Below are 16,273 nucleotides of genomic sequence, written 5' to 3'. Positions count from 1 at the left end.
CCGTCAGAGATGCAACTATATACAATGGTTAATCAACTATCTGGGCACCTCATGACTCAGATTGACACATACAATTAACCACCGGATACAGACTCTTGGATTCCTGTTCTTAATGGTTTATAATCCACTGCTGTCCTTAATTATGTTGTTGATCAAATTGTCCTATATTTGGCCAGCTGGCTGCTGTGTCCTCATGACATGTCCACAGGGTCTGATATCTGTGACCTGCTGCTCCTGTTGGGCAGTCACATCGTCTGTCTGTGTGCCCTTCAAGGCCCCTCCAGTAATATTTTTGTATGTATTACGTAGATTTTATTTTCCCCCTGGAGGATGAAATGGCAACCCACTCTAGTATTCTTGTGTGGAGAATCTCTGGATGGAGGAACCTGGTGGGCTATATATAGTCCATGGGATCGCAAAGAGTTGGACACCACTGAATGACTAAGCACATAGAGATTTTACATTTAACTCCTTCAAAATTAGGGAGTACCTACACAGACATAAATGATGTGTTAATAGGTAGGTAGAAACAATATTCTTTACAGATATTTGTATTCATTCCATTTCCACTAACCCGAGTCATCTACTGAATTGTTACTGTGTAGTTAGTATGCACTTCACTGGCTGGACAGTTAACTTCTGAGCTGCCTATGGGTGCCCTCTGCTGGCCTTGCAGCACATACACACTTTCCTGGGATTTCTTCTGCCAATGTTCTCTTTGGGTTGGTTAGTCTCTCCAGTTATCACACCAATTATGGATCATGTAGTGCAAACAGTTTTGGAATGTTTACTGAATGTATCAAGAATATCTTTCCCGGGGCTTCCCTGGTGGTTCAGTGATTAAGAATCCACCTTGCAATGCAGGGCTGCAATTTCGGTCCCTGGTTGGGGAATTAAGATTCCACCTGTTACAGAGCAACTGAGCCCGAGTACAGCAGCTACTGAGCCTGTGCACTCTGGAGTCACATGGGCAGCACAACTAGAGAGCCTACGTGCTTCACCGAAAGGTCTCGTAGGAGGCAATGAAGATCCCACGAGCCACAAGTAAGACCCAACACAGCCAAATAAATATTTTGAAAAAGAGTATCTTTCCCTATAAAATATATACATTTCTACATCATCATGTTTGCATACTTTCTTGTTACATGAATATTCTATTTAGCATTTAAATAATCCCCCCTTAATAAGCATTTGTATTGTTTATTTTTTCCATTTTGTATAGCATAGTTGGCAGTGCAGTAGAGAATGCAGCCTCTGCTCTGGAGGCAAGGCCATCAGGACTGCCAGGTGGGCACGTCACATCCTGTGTGCTGTTGCCGGAAGGGAGAGCTGGAGAGGGAGGGCTTCTGAGAAGAGGGGATTTCTGCCTGAGTCCTGAAAGATGAATGAGTTGAGCAAGCAGAAAAAAGACATTTCAGGCAGAGGATGTAGCATGGGAGTCAACACCAGAGGTCAAGAACATGGAAATTTTGAGGGATCTGAGGGCCTCGGAGGTGGCTGTGACCTGCAACATTATGTATATCATTGTTAGTATATTTGTCTTAGTTCTGGCTGCTGTCATAAGTTACCACAGAATGGGAGGCCTATAACAAAAGACATTTGTTTCTCATAGTTCTGGAGTCTGGGAAGTTCAAGATCAAGGTGTGGGTTGATTTGACCCCTGTGAGAGTCCTTTTCTTGTTGGCACGTGGCTGTCTTGTGTCCTCACATGCTGGAAGGGGAGCTCCAGCTAGCATTCTTGTTGCTGTTCACTTGCAAAGTCGTGTCTGACTCTTTGCGACCCCATGGACTGCAGCACACCAGGCCTCCCTGACCCTCACTATCTCCCAAAGTTTGCCCAAGTTCATGTACACTGAGTTGGTGGTGCCATCCAGCTATCTCATCCTCTGTCACCCTCTTCTCCTCTTGCCCTTAATCTTTCCCAGCATCAAGGTCTTTTCCAATGAATCAGTTCTTCCCATCAGGTCGCAAAGTATTGGAGCTTCAGCTTCAGTCTCAGTTCTTCCAATGAATATTCAGGATTGATTTCCTTTAGGATTGATTGGTTTGATCTCCTTGCAGTCCAAGAGACTCTCAAGAGTCCTCTCTAGCACCACAGTTCAAAGACATCAGTTCTTTAGCGCTCAGCTTTCTTTATGGTCCAACTCTCACATCCATACATGACTACTGGAAAGACCGTAGCTCTTTTGTTCATTATGAGGGCTGCTCCATTTCTTCTATGGGATTCTTGCCTCCAGTAGAAGATATAATGGTCATCTAAATTAAATTCACCCATTCCTGTCCATTTTAGTTCACTGATTCCTAAGATGTCGATGTTTATTTTTGCTGTCTGCTGCTGGACCACATCCAATTTACCTTCATTCGTGGACCTAACATTCCAGGCTCCTATGCAGTATTGTTCTTACAGTATGGGATTTTACTTTCACCACCGACACACCCACAACTGAGTGTCATTTCCACTTCATTCTTTCTGGAGCTATTAGTAATTCCCTCCGTTCTTCCCCAGTAGCATATTGGACACCTTCCAACCTGGGGGGCTCATCTTTTGGTGTCATTTCTTTTTGCCTTTTTGTGCTGTTCATAGTGTCCTCACAGCAAGAATTTCATTGAGTTATGCAAGCCCTTTCGCCACTAGGCTGTGATCCATGAAGGGGCTTCCTCTTCTTATGAGAACACAGATGCTAGCCTGGGCCCTACCCCATGGCCTCATCTAAACCCAATCACCTCCAAACACCATCACATCAGGAGTTAGGGATTCAACATACGAGTTTTGAAGAGACACAAATTTCAGCCCATAGCATTTTCTGACACTTGTGACTAGGAGGAAGAATGAGAATGCAGAATTTTTTTTTTCTTTACCAGTGATTTGGTGACCAAATGTAGACCAAATGTAGTATTGAGAGGGCCAGGGACTCCAATAACCAACTCTAGTCTAAGAATGTAACCATAATACCTGTGCTACCTCAGTGAGAGATACCATGGATTTCAAGAAATTGACCAGTTCATTTTTTTCAATTAATAAAAAGAAACTTTTATTTCTAAATAGAGAATAAACAGCATTTATCGTTACCCCGATTTTGGCATCTTTTAGGAGAAAAATACAGATTGATCTTTTTTTATTGTTAAAAATAAACTTAAAAAAAAACTTAAATAAGATGGACTTGCCAAAAATAGAGTACAACAGGAGACTAATAGAAAAAAAAAAAAGACGATGAATCATAAGATGAATGTAAACTGTCTTGGTGTTTATATAGTTTTATACACACTCAGATTTCTTTTTTAGTGCTTAAAATATTTATAACTTAAAAAAATTTCCTACTTGCTTCCAGTCTAGGGAGAGTATATTGTGTTCCGTTTTTATGAGAAAGATGTGGACAGGTGGAGCATGGCCTTTGTTGCTTTTGGCTGTGCTGGGTCTTCACCGGGGCAGGAGAGATCTTCATTGGGATGCGCAGGCCTCTCTAGTTGTGGCTTCTCCTGTTGAGGCGCAGGGGCCCTGGAGCGTGTAGGCTCAGTAGTTGTGGCGCCGGGCTTAGTTCCTCAAGGCTTGTTGGATCCTCGTTCTCCTGACCAGAGAATGAACTGGAATCTCCTGCATTGAAAGGTGGATTCTAAACCACTGAACCATCAGAGAAGTCCCCCGCTCCTTTTAAAAAATGTTTATTTTTGGTTACATTGGGTCTTTGTTGCTGCAAGTGGGCTTTCCTTAGGTGCAGCGAGTGGGAGCTACTCTTCATTGCAGTGCACAAGCTTCTGACGGCGATGGCTTCTCTTGTTGCAGAGCACATGCTCTGGGGCGCATGGGCTTCAGTAGTTGCGACGCTTAGGCTCTTGAGCGTGGGTTCAGTAGTTGCGCCGCCTGGGCGTAGTCTACATGTGCAATCTTCCCAGACCAGGGATTGAACCTGTGTTTACCAGGTTCTTTACTGAGCAAACAGGGAAGTCCTTTTTATTTATTTATTCATTTAACTTAGGCTTTTTTTGTCAGGCAGTAACAGACCACCACCGATCCAAGGGAGGGTCGCTTTTATTTTCACCTCTTTAACGTGAGGTCAGCCACGACAGTGAAAGCAGAAGGAACGATACATGATGTCACTTTGGCCAAGGCCAGAGTTCTGGCAGAAAGGGTCTGTAAAGAGGCTGGGGAGTGGATCTGGAGACTGAGAAGTCTTGTTTTACTAGCTGACCAGGGTGGCCACCCTGCAGGCCTGGCCTGGGTTAATGAGGAGAGGGTGGGAGGACATGGGCCCTTCACCTGCGTGGGGTTTCTTCTCTTCTCAGTACACATCAGGGAAACACCATCTTTGCACAAAAGGGAAGGGAAGGGACGGAAAAGCAGGGTGAGAACAGCAAGTCAGATTGACATTTCTGTTACACTCAAGCCAGACATCACTTTAGATAAAGCTGTCTTGGAAATGGAACTTTATTTCTCTACCAGCATACACACACAGAAAACTGATCGCTCAACCAGGAAGCTCGGCTCTCAGGCCGCCCCTGTAATCCAGGGTGGAAAAAACGTAGCCCCCAGATGGCCTTTGTGGGAGATTACTGGCCGATAATCCTTCCTTGTCCTAGAAGATTAAGTCTGCCCTGGTGCAGTTGTGGTCAGCTGAATGGTTTAAAAAATAATAATAAGTTGTGAAAAAAATAAATCTGCCAGTGTCTGACGTTTGCCTGAACTGTTTGTATGTGGAGGCGATGCTACAGCACTGGGCCCTCCTTTGTTTATTGAAGAAAGCTCTAGAAAGCTCTGCTTCCTGCCTGGGTTGTTGGCTGTTGGCTGAAATGAACAGCAGGTGGTGATCAGAGCTGTTCCTCAGGTTGCTGGGGAGAAGTCACTTATTAAACAACCTCCTTGTCCTGAGGGTGTGACGGCTGCACCTGTCCCAGGAAGCCAGGCTCTTGGAACCCAGGGCTGGATCTCTTCCTCGGAATTGCCTGGTGCAGTGATCCAGAGCGCGCTCAACCAAGGAAGAGGTGGTGGCAGTAGAACCATGCGTTCTGCATTCGCCTGGAATGGACGGTAGAGAGATGGATTTTTATGAGGACTACGAGTCCCCATTTGATTTTAATACAGGAGTAAACAAAAACTATCTCTACCTGTCTCCCAGTGGAAATACGTCCCCACCAGGATCGCCTACTCTTCAGAAGTTTGGTAACTCCTAGTTTTCTAAAGTGACATTTGCTGTGATGAAACCTGTATGCAACTGGGGATTTGCCTGGCTTTATAATTCTTAGTGTGACAAGGGTGTTGCTGTGTTGCTACTGGTTAGTAAAGCTGTTACGGGATTCCAGGCAGAGAGCTAGATGGCTTATTATATGTTTAGAATGTATGTATATGTATTTAAATGTGCATGCATGCATGCTAAGTTACTTCAGTTGTGCACAGTTCTTTGAGATCCTGTGGGCTATAGTCCACCAGACTCCTCTGTCCCATTTGGATTGACTTATATGTACTTGGGGCTTCCCTGGTGGCTCAGATGGTTAAAAAAATCTGCCTGCAATGTGGGAGACCTGGGTTCAATCCCTGGGTTGGGAAGATCCCCTGGAGGAGGGCATGGCAACCTGCTCCAGTATTCTTGCCTGGAGAATCCAGGAGGAGTATGGTGGGCTTACAGTCCATAGGGCCACAAAGAATCTGACACAACTGAAGTGACTTAGCATAGCACCTCACAGCATAGTTGGTTTTATAATGCTGTGTTAGACTCAGGTGTGCCGCAAAGTGATTCAGTTATACATATAGATATATCTGTTCTTTTTCAAATTCCTTTTCCATGAAGGATATCACAGAATATTGAGTAGATTTTGTAATAGTGGACCTATTTGCATAGGCATTAGAGGTCTTCTGATCACCTTAAGTTCATCGACCTAATAAATAGCCAAAATGGGGGAATTTGGAGGTCTTCGCTTCTGGTCACCTATGTAATTTAATTTAGGAAGGACCCGCATCCCCAATTTCATTTTTGTGAAAATGAGGCTTAAGCAGCTGAAGCACTGACTAAATTCAAGGTCCTGCTAACAGCGGGCCAGGTTTTGGGCTTGGAATACTGTGAGCAATGTGCAGGAAGACCCAGGTGAGAGATTTTTTTTTTCCTTGAATGATATTCTTAAAAAAAAAAAAAAGTTTTAAAAATTTTTAATTGGAGTATAATTGCTTTACAACATTGTGTGGGTCTCTGCCACCCACCAGCATGAATCAGCCATAGGTATACATGTGTCACCTCCCTCTTGAACCTCCCACCTGCACCCCACCCTCTAGGTTGGCACAAAGCCCAGGGCTGAGCTGCCTGCATTATACAGGTGAGAGATTGTAAGAGAAGAACTCGCAGCTACTGTGCCTTTGGGAGCAGGCATCCTTCCCACGTGCCGCTAGAAGATTGTTCTGCAGGCCAGGAGCCACCATCAGGGCAGAGCTGAAGTTTATGAGCAAACAGCATGAAGCTGGAAGTTGCCTCAGCCATGTCCAGGCCAATCCCCTCATTTTACAGCTAACGGTTGGAGACGGTTAGACAACCTCTGTGACTTGCAGAGAAGTAAGCAGATTTTCCTCGAAGTTAATGTTTCCCTTTTTAATGAAGATTAGGTCACATTTCACTCTTCTTAAGCTTAAAAAGTGGATAATTAAAAAAAAAAAAAAAAACAAAGTAAAAGCTACAGCATGAACCCTAGTTATAAACATTTTAGAGAGCATGCAGCATTCCTGTCACCATTGTTCACAATCTGTGGCCACCTTTGGGGGTGTAGTTTGGTTTTCCAGGAAGGGGAAGAGGTTGACAATAACTGGGTTGAGCAGGTCTCCAGAAGTTGGGGACTGGCAGGCAGCGGCTGGATGTCTGTTGCGGGAACTGGATTGCCAGGAATCTGTCTTTTGCTGCGCTTTCCTGGCCTTGCAGTCCACCATGGACTCTGCAGAAAGTACATCCTGCCCTGTGCCTGTCCCCAGAGGATGACTCCCTTGATCCTCACTGCTCAGTCCTACGTGTAGGAAATGCTTCAAGAACAGTACACAGAAGGAAGTTAGAGCTCAAGGACAGAGAGGATCCTAAGTGACATGGGGCCATGGGAGCCCGGACTGTAGTGACCTGGCCTCAGGTAGACCTCGGTGATCAGCATGCAAGGCTTGGAAATTCCCAGGATGATTCTGCTGCTTATTGGAAGGCTCTCCCTTCTTGAATCTCTGTTTCACCTCCTTTCCTTTTCCCAGCTGTAGTAATTGCCACCCTTTCGGTGTTTTCTGTTAAAACAGAAGCAGTGGATGTGTCTCTATTTTGAACAATTACGTCTCTAATGTCTAGTTGCAATTTGTAGGAGTTTGGGCTCATGGGATTAGACACAAAATGATTTTAAACTAGAAACAAACTCATGTATCCAGTTGTGCTCACCTTTATTGGTTTGTGTGAATTTTTAAAAAGGATTGAGGGGAGGGAGAACATTAACCAAACAGAAACCGCAGTAAGCAGTCACCTGGTAAGAACATTGTGATTCTGAAATAAGCAAATCAAAGCTGGGATCTACAACAGGAATCTCCAGTTTTTGTGCTTGTGACTCCTCGGGGCACAAGAAGCCTGCAAATCTCTTTGAATATCAAGTGGGAGGCGTAGATGGAATGAATACTGCCTTCTGTGTGTTTGCAACCTTTGTATTTTTAGATAGGAGCTCTTAGGATAGATACATACATTATGTGCTGTGTGTGCTTAGTCACTCAGTCGTGTCCAACTCTTTGCCACCCCGTGGACTATAGCCCTCCAGGTTTCTCTGTCCATGGGGTTTCTCCAGGCAAGAATATTGGAGTGGGTTTCCATGCCCTCCATTTAAAAGCTTACGTGGCTATTGGCCACTTTGAATTTTCCCGATCAGCAGACAAGTAGTGCACAAAAAGAACTGATGTTAAAGGGAACCATACTCAGAAAAGGCTGGGGACACTGATCTCAAAAGCATAGTCTTTGATATTTATGCAAAATGCCATCATGGGGCAAATGAAAAGGTAAAGAGATTTAATCTCTGGGCAGAATGTTCCTCAAGCAATCTGAATGAAGGACAGGATGAGGGCCAGTGGCTGGAACAAAAAAAATTCTTTTATCGGAGATGTTAAAACTCTCTTGGTACAACCAGCCCATGTTCAGAAATGCCTTGTACTTCTTGATCCACAACCTTCATAGATATAAATGTCAATAGCTAAAGCAGGAGTCTGTGAAACAGAACTTACCCTTACTATGTGTGATATACTCTGATATTTTATATTATTCCTGTTTCTTCTTTTAAAGATGCTCATTTGTTACTGCTAAAAGGATTTCACAGCCTATAGTTTGAAAAACACTGATTTCAGAATCTGGAATACAAGCTCCATTAGAGATGTCGGTCTTTCATTTACTGCTTTTCCCTTAGCACCTAGAACAGCACTCGACAGCTGTGGCTCTACAAATATCTGTTGGTTGAATGAATGAGTGAGTGAATGGATGAAATGAAACTGGCAAAGACCAAATCATGCTGTAGATCATCTTACAGATGTGAACATGGAGGCCAAGACAGGTGTTGTGAAGTCCCCAAATCACAAAGCTTAGCCCAAGTCAGAACTCAACATCACCCCTCAGTTCTCAAGCCAGTGGTTTTGTGTGTGTGTGCTTTGTTTGTTTTTTGATCACAAGAAATCTGCACCTGCCCAGTAACGGATATCATAGAACAGGTTAATCATTCAAGGCGGAACCTTTCCTTTGATCAAGGGTCTTACTGTAGGCTAGTTTGTTGGGAATTCCCTGGCGGTCCAGTTGTTGTAACTCTGTGCTCTCACTCTTGAGGCCCTGGGTTCAATCCCTGGTCATGGAAGTAAAACTCCCACAAACCATGCAGTGTGGACTTAAAAAAAAAAAAAAAGATTAACGTGGGTAGTTGATTCCTCATGTGCCGCTTGGACCTGAACTTTCCATGTTGCCCTGCAGTCGGCACAGTTATCTTGTTCCTGTTGTCCTTGGTTGAGTTCTCTTTTCCAGTCTGTGAACACTTACAAGGATAACTTTCAGTGTTATTTATGTAGATTCATTCTTCCTCTTAAGGATTTTCTCATGTGCAGAAAGATAAAGCAAGCCCTGGCTTATATATATATATTTTAAAAACTTCTGGTTATTTCTAGTGATTTCAGGAAATAGGAGCCATTTAAAACTCTGACATTTTAGTTTTATGCTGTCATATTTGAAACTCTAAGAACCCTGAAGAAAATCCTGCTTCATTCCCCTTTTTGATTTAGACTCTGAGTCATTCTCTCTTCTTTTTAGGAAAGGGGTTATCACTTCTTGAAAGCTTTTCAGGATTGTCCAGGTCTTAAATAATAAATATATGGGTTTACAGAAAAAAATCCGAGCAGAACTGAAGAGCGGTAGAACCTTCTTGTTCCTGCAGAGGAAATTTAAAGACTTCCCCTCTGGGGGTCCCCAGATTCCTCCATGGCTGATCTTCTGCCACCCTTTTTATAGAGTGACCCAGTTTGGATAGTTTTACTTGATTGGTGTCAAGGGAGCAGATGACTTGAAATAATTGGCTAAAGATTTTCTCTATCTTTTTTTTAAAGATGAAAGAGATTCAAAAATCAGTTTAGGAATATCTGGAGGAGCACATGAAACATTTGAAAATATAATGTGTTCTTTTGCCATCTTTTCTTTCTCCTCTACTCATCTATCAGGTGAAGTTTGGGGAGAGTGACCTTTCTTTGGACAGGCTCTTGACAGCTGTGTGGGGCCCCACTTTCAGAGTTGAGTCCCGGAACGGGTGGTCTGTCTGACTCGAGAGCTGTCTTCTCCCTTTTGTGTCAGTGCTGTCTGCCTTCCCTCCTTTCTGCAGGAATTTCCTCCTTGATGACCCTGGCACTGCCTAATTCACCTCCTGAGTTCCTGGGCACCCTCCCCCACCTCAAAGTGGAATGACTCTAGTTTTGTCTGCTTTCTTATTCCTTGTTACCTTGATGACAGTTATTCTCATTTTTTTCTCCGGAGGTTTTACTGTTTTTACCATGAACAAATATGAGAAAATAACAGCCTTAAGGAGTATCAGTTATATGACCCATGCTCCCTAATCTCTCTCTTCTGAAGATAATCAGAGTCAAATAGCAGGTTTCAGAGGCTCCATTGCCTGAAGTCAGTGGGGACTTTTTGGTCTCCACCTGTCCGGGGGCATCTGACTATATCTAGAGAAGATTTCAAAATGCTTTTGGTTGTTACCACTGGGTGCAGGGTAACGGGGGTGGCTGCAGACATGGAGTGGGCACGTGCACAAGATGTCCCATGGGACGCAGATAGAACACCCTCCCACCCCCACCACCAAGAACCTTCCTGCTCAAAATGTCCATCATGTAGCAGTTGGAAAGCCTCGCCTTAAGTGGATCCTTTGCTTTTAGGATCTCTTAAGGAGAACCACTTTGAAGTGGGGACTTCCAAGTATTCCCTCCCCATTCTGGATTTTGTCACATCTGGAAACAATAAGGCATAGAAAGTTAGAGCCTCAAGTGCAGACTTCAAAAAAAATTTGTTTGAATTTATTTTTGGCTGTGCTGGGTCTTTGTTGATGTGCGTCTCTTCTCTAGTTGTGGTCAGCAGGGCCTGCTCTCTAGTTTCGATGGGCGAGCTTCCGCTGCAGGGACTTCTGTTGTTGTGGAGCGTGGGTCCTTGGGTGCGTGGGCTCCAGGAGTTGTGGCCTGTGGACTCAGTAGTTTCGGCTCCCAGGCTCTAGAGTGTGGGTTCAGTAGTTGTGGCTCATGGGCGTAGTTGCTCCTCGGCATGTGGGATCATCTCAGATCAGGGATCGAACCCGTGTCTCCTGCATCTCCCGCACTGGCAGTGGATACTTTACCACTGAGATACCAGGGAAGCCCTCAAGTGCAGACTTTTAAGGGGAAGCATTTTTATCTTGTCATCTTTGTGGGTATGACCACTAAAGATATTTTGAACTATGTGGTTTTTCCTTTATTGTTTGTGTGTCTTTAGGTTAAAAAATGGGAAACTCATATTTCTTCTTGTATGTGCTTAAAGAAAATCCCAGAGACTGATGTTTCTTATTCCTACTCTTGTCTTAAAGCTGTTGTTGCCTCTTTAAGACTGTGTAAAGCGAAAGCGAAGTCGCTCAGTCGTGTCCGACTCTTCGCGACCCCATGGACTGTAGACTACGAGGTTCCTCCGTCCATGGCATTCTCCAGGCAAGAACACTGGAGTGGGTTGCCATTTGTAAGAGAGGTGTATATACAGTTTTACTTTCCAGAGAAGCTTCTATGGCTTGATTATGCTCTTACAAATTCTCTTGGGTAGAGAGTATTAACATTCACACTTCAGTAGCAAGTATCTTAGACTCCTCTTACTTCCAGCAACTTCTCCCCTCCTGACTGACTGTTCTTGGGGATAGCTGATGTTATATTCCTGCTCTGTTATCATCGGCGCCCCACCTATTTGACCACAGTGTGTTTGCTGTGTACACGCCTCTGTCACATGAAGGTAGGAGCCCTGCTTCGAATGCTAACAATCTTTGGATAGATTATGCATTAAACAGAGTTGTATTTCTACAGAAAGTGACATTTTGTGTTTGTTTTAAATAAGAAAACCTTTTTAGGTGAGAACAGTGAAGTGGGAATGAAATATATAAAATAATGAGAGGCAAGGTAGACTGTGATGGGAAACTGGATTCTTATCTCTCCCTCTGACTTCACGAGGTTGTTGTTGTTCTTGCTTAGTCGCTGAGCCAAGTCCAACTCTCTGTGACCCCATGGACTGTAGCCCGCCAGGCTTCTCTGTCCATGAGATTTCCCAGGCCTGATTACTGGAGTGGGCTGCCATTTCCTGACTCCAGAGGGTGCTTTCCTGCAATTCATTTATTCAGATAGTGTTGTTGAGCATCTCCAGGCACTCTGCACCACATTCTGTGTGGGGCTGAAGCTGCGGGATCAGAGCACAGTGCTCCGGTCAAAAACTGCCCAGCCAGCTCTTTCCGAAGTACAGTAGACAGTACACAGAGGGTGTTATGCCCAGAGTGGGCCCAGGCCACCAGGGCCAGAGAATTCCTCCGGAGCAGGAGAGTTTTCCTAATCCTTTATTGAAATGAGTGGGACTTGGAAATAAGGAGAGTGTTTCAAGAAGAGAAACTAACATATGCAGAGACGTGAAAAAAGGAGAGCATGATCCTAAAAGAGATGGTGAAGGTGGTCTTAAGGACTTTGGGAAGGTCATGTACACACTGCTCTATTTAAAATGGATAACCAACAAAAACCTGTTGTACAGCACGGGGAACTCCACTCAGTGTTATGTGGCAGCCTGGATGGGAGGAGGGTTTGGGGAAGAATGGATCCATGTGTATGTATGGCTGAGTCCCTTCACTGTTCACCTGAAACTATCACAGTGTTGTTAATCGGCTGTACCCCAATACACAATGTTTTTGTTTTGTTGTTTAAAAAATTAAGTTATTAACAGATGGTTAAGATGGTAAATGGTATGTTATATATTTTACCATAATAAAAAAGTTGGGAAAAATAACGTGGGAAGCCATTTACTTTATCTTACCCTTTGCGTTAATACATTCCTTTAAAGAAAAAAATCAGTAAAACATGATTCCCTAGAGGAACTGCAATTTGGAAGATGCAATGAGAGCCCCGAGTGTGGGAGGGGCAAGGAGGACAGGAGCAGGAGGTGGAGTCGGTGGGCTCCAGATTGTCAAGAGCAGTGAGCTTTCCTAGTGGGTGGGCAGCCATACAGGGATTGAAGGAGTGCCCTAGTCCCAGTCACGTTTCAGACAGCGCACTCTGGTGGCAGGATAGTGATTGGAGTGGAGGAGACAGAGACCAACGCGGAGCTTTGGGGCAAGAATCTATAAGCAGAGCATGGTGACAGCCTGAGTTGGGTGGGATCAGAGGTGGGGTGTGAAGTGGACTCGAAGAGAGGGAGACAGAGCCACATCTCAGAGAGGCGGGAAAAAAACCTGGCGAGGGTGAGGGGGTGGGGAGGGCTCAGGGGACCAGAGACTTCAGAGTGAGGTTCAGTCTTTGCAACTTGGAGCTGTCGAATGAGATCCTGATGGAGAACTGTCCTCAGCTGAAGGGGGAGGAGGGAGTTGGAGAGTGATAGGAAGTGAGGAAGTGAGCCCTGTGGGTCAAGCTTCGTGGAAGAGAAGAGGAGAGGAAATAGCCAGGATGACTGGTAGGACCAGGAAAGTGAGTCACAGCAGGTACTCATCGAACATTGAGTATGTGCCCACCTTTTATTTCATGACCATTTAAAACATTCTTATAAAAACCCGGAGAGCTAGATGGTATTATTGCCTTTTTATTTTTTAAACAGGTTATGGGTTTGGGGTTCACTTTCCCGGAACTCAGTTCTTTAGGGCTACCATGACAAAGTACCCCAGACTGAGTGGCTTAAAACGACAGAAATGTATTACCTCTATGGTTTTGGAGGCTGGAAGTCCAAAATCAAGGTGTTGGCGGGGCCGTGCTCCCTCTGACACCTGCAGGGAAATCTTTCCTTGCCTTTTCCTAGCTTCCTGCTGGTAACCCCTGTCTTTTTTTTTTTTTTTACAATTTATTTATTTTGGCTGTGCTGCGTCTCGTTGTTGCTCGGGCTTTTCCTTAGTAGCAGTGAGTGGGTGGCTACTCTCTCGTTGCGGTGTGTGAGCCTCTCCTTGCGGTGGCTTCTGTCCTTGTGAAGCACAGGCTCTGGAGCACGCGGGCTTCAGTAGTTGTGGCAGGTGGGCTCAGTAGTTGGGACTCCCAGGCTCTAGAGCACAGGCTCCGTAGTTGTGGTGCATGGGCTTAGTTGCTTGGTGGCATGTGGGATCTTACTGGACCAGAGATCTACGTAGATCCTGGACCTACGCCTCCTGCGTTGGCAGGTAGATTCTTTATCACTGAGCCACCAGGGAAGCCCCCTGGCTTGCTTTGACTGGCGCTACATCCCTCCAGTCTCTGCCCTACAGCATCACACCAGGTCTCTGTGCTCTGGATCTTTACACAGTGTTCTCTCCGGGTCACTGATTCAAACTTCCTTTTACTTGTAAGGACACCAGTCATTGGGTTAGAACCCATTCCACCCTCCAGTCCAGTATGATATCATCTTGATTACATCTGCAAAGACCCTGTTGCCAAATAAAAACACATAGTTTATGGGTCCTGGGAGTTGGAAGTAGAATGTATCTTTTTTGGGGGGAGATGCAAGTCAACCCACAACGTGATCTGATTTTAAAAATCTCTGCCCTGTCTTTCCTATGTTTACACAATGAAATGTGTGAATTTAAATGATCCAAAATTATCTTCAGATTTAAAATTGTGTGAAGATGATTGTAAAAGTTTTAAGTGATAATCATAGAAAGCCTTGAAGGGGAACAGTTGACTTTAACTGGAAAAAACAGTCAAAGATGAAGAACTGGAGGGAAGAGAGAACTGCTTAGGTGAGGGGTTCCACTCTGGGGTGGCCTGGGCTGCACCCACCACGCTGAGCAGAGAGGTACCCACCAAGCTCTCAGTCCTGGCTTAGCTTTAATGGTAGGTTCTAAATTTCTATTTAAAAAACTAGTTTCTTCCCTGGTTGAAATTTTGGGAAATAAGTGGCAAATGGATGGCTTTAGGGAGGGGAGGAGAGAAAAGAGAAACTTAGTTTGAACAAATCTTTAGCGAATAAGTCAGTTCAAATGAAGTATTTACAGACATTCGCTTTGTTCTGGGTGCTATGAGTCCTCAGGTGTAAAGATAAGGGTGTGACATTAGGACCTTGTTTTCTAGGTTTGCACATCTAGAGGCAGGTGATAAACAACGATACCACAAGGACCACTTAGCCAGTTGGTTGTACAATGATCTCCAGTAAGAAGACGTAAAATGTAGAAGAAAACGTTGTGTCTTGGGACTTAAAGGAGCGCTCCTTCTGGTTCGTCTCCATTGCTCTCTTGGCCATGGATCTCCCAACAGTTCGCCTGTGCGTGGAATCCAGGCTCTTCTCCCCAGATGAAATTCTTTAGGGTTGATCCCATGTGTGCAATTGAAGACAGGTTGTCAATCTGTTTGCACAACTAGAAGAATTATTAAGCAGGTGGCTGAAATGGTAATAACCTGACAGAACAAATTATCACTAATTTGCAGTCACTTGGGCTCAATATTGGCATCTGTGACTTTCAAGCCAGGCATCCCCTTGTGTTCTCACAGCCTCAATGAAGTGAAAAGCCCTCTGCTTCCAGTTTTCCTCTGACCTGCTCTTTGTCTTCCCAGCTCTTTGGAGTTTCTCTAAGAAAAATATACATGAAGGAGCAAGAATTTAAAGTCAGAAAGACCTGTGTTTCAATTTCTGCAACTCTGGGCACATTACTGAACCTCAGCGGGGCTCAGTTTCCTAATGGGGATAAATACTACTTGTCTCATTGGGTGATGGTTGTAAGAGTGTGTGTGTGTTTTAGATAACGTGTACCTGTTTAAATCTCTGGTCACAGTGGCTAGTGTATTAGACCTCAATAAATATGTCGTATTTTCTCTCCTGCTTATTCCGTCTTTTAAAAATAGATCTCTGTCAGACTCTGAGGAGAAACATTAAAATTAATGATCAAATATGGATTTTTTGAATTATTCAGTTCTCAGTAATCTTTAGAGCGTTTCCATTTCCCAACTTCTATGTTATGAATGAGAATTTCCCAAATGCCAGATTCTACCTCTGCAATATATACTCTCACCCCTCTTTTTTAAACTTTTTATTTTATGCTGGAGTACAGTTAACAATGTTGTGTTAGTTTCAGATGTACAGCAAACTGATTCAGTTACATATATTCTTTTATAAATTCTTTTCCCATTTATGTTGTTACGTAATACTGAGCAGAGTTCCCTGTTCTATATAGTACTTCCTGATTGGTTATCCAGTTATATACTCTTACTGAACATGTACAAAATAGGATAGATAATACCTAGAAATTCATTTAAGGCAAAATTTGGATTCCCAGGCTTGGGGAAACTGTGATCAGAAATGATGAAAAGACTGCTTTTGATCTATTCTACATTTTTATTTATTACTGGTTCTAGGTATCTTCCAAGTCTGACCTTCAGCCCCCTACTTTTGTCTTTATTTGTGTTTTGTACAATCAGTGATTTAAAGCATATGCTTTCAATTAAAATGTTCAGGTTCACAATCCTGTCCACCATGTATTCAGGTATGTTACCATGGGGAAGTTATTTAACCTCTGTAAGCTTCAGTTTGGCAAACCACTTCAGTATTCTTGCCTTGAGAACCCCATGAACAGTATGAAAAGGCAAAATGATAGGACACTGAAAGAGAAA

At 43.9% G+C, this 16,273-nt stretch overlaps 1 protein-coding gene across 7 annotated transcripts in view; it reads left to right on the top strand.

Annotated features, from left to right (window-relative positions):
• The window catches only part of TPD52 (tumor protein D52), a 131,445-nt gene that overhangs the window by 74,986 nt on the left and 40,186 nt on the right, over positions 1 to 16,273 (top strand). Inside the window, exon 1 of one of the 7 annotated variants that reach the window (XM_070802740.1) lies at positions 1,008 to 1,044. The exons of 3 other annotated variants lie outside the window; for them this stretch is intronic. In XM_070802740.1, the coding sequence (XP_070658841.1) occupies positions 1,023 to 1,044 (22 nt within the window). In that variant the 5' untranslated portion in view covers positions 1,008 to 1,022. Of the gene's footprint in view, positions 1 to 1,007; positions 1,045 to 4,834; positions 5,156 to 16,273 lie in introns of those variants that run through there. 3 more of the 7 variants (XM_070802738.1, XM_070802739.1, XM_019973777.2) reach the window with 3 other exon arrangements.

The sequence above is a fragment of the Bos indicus genome, chromosome 14 (assembly GCF_029378745.1).
Source record: "Bos indicus isolate NIAB-ARS_2022 breed Sahiwal x Tharparkar chromosome 14, NIAB-ARS_B.indTharparkar_mat_pri_1.0, whole genome shotgun sequence".
NCBI lineage: Eukaryota > Metazoa > Chordata > Mammalia > Artiodactyla > Bovidae > Bos > Bos indicus.
This window is presented reverse-complemented; position numbering and strand designations above follow the sequence as displayed.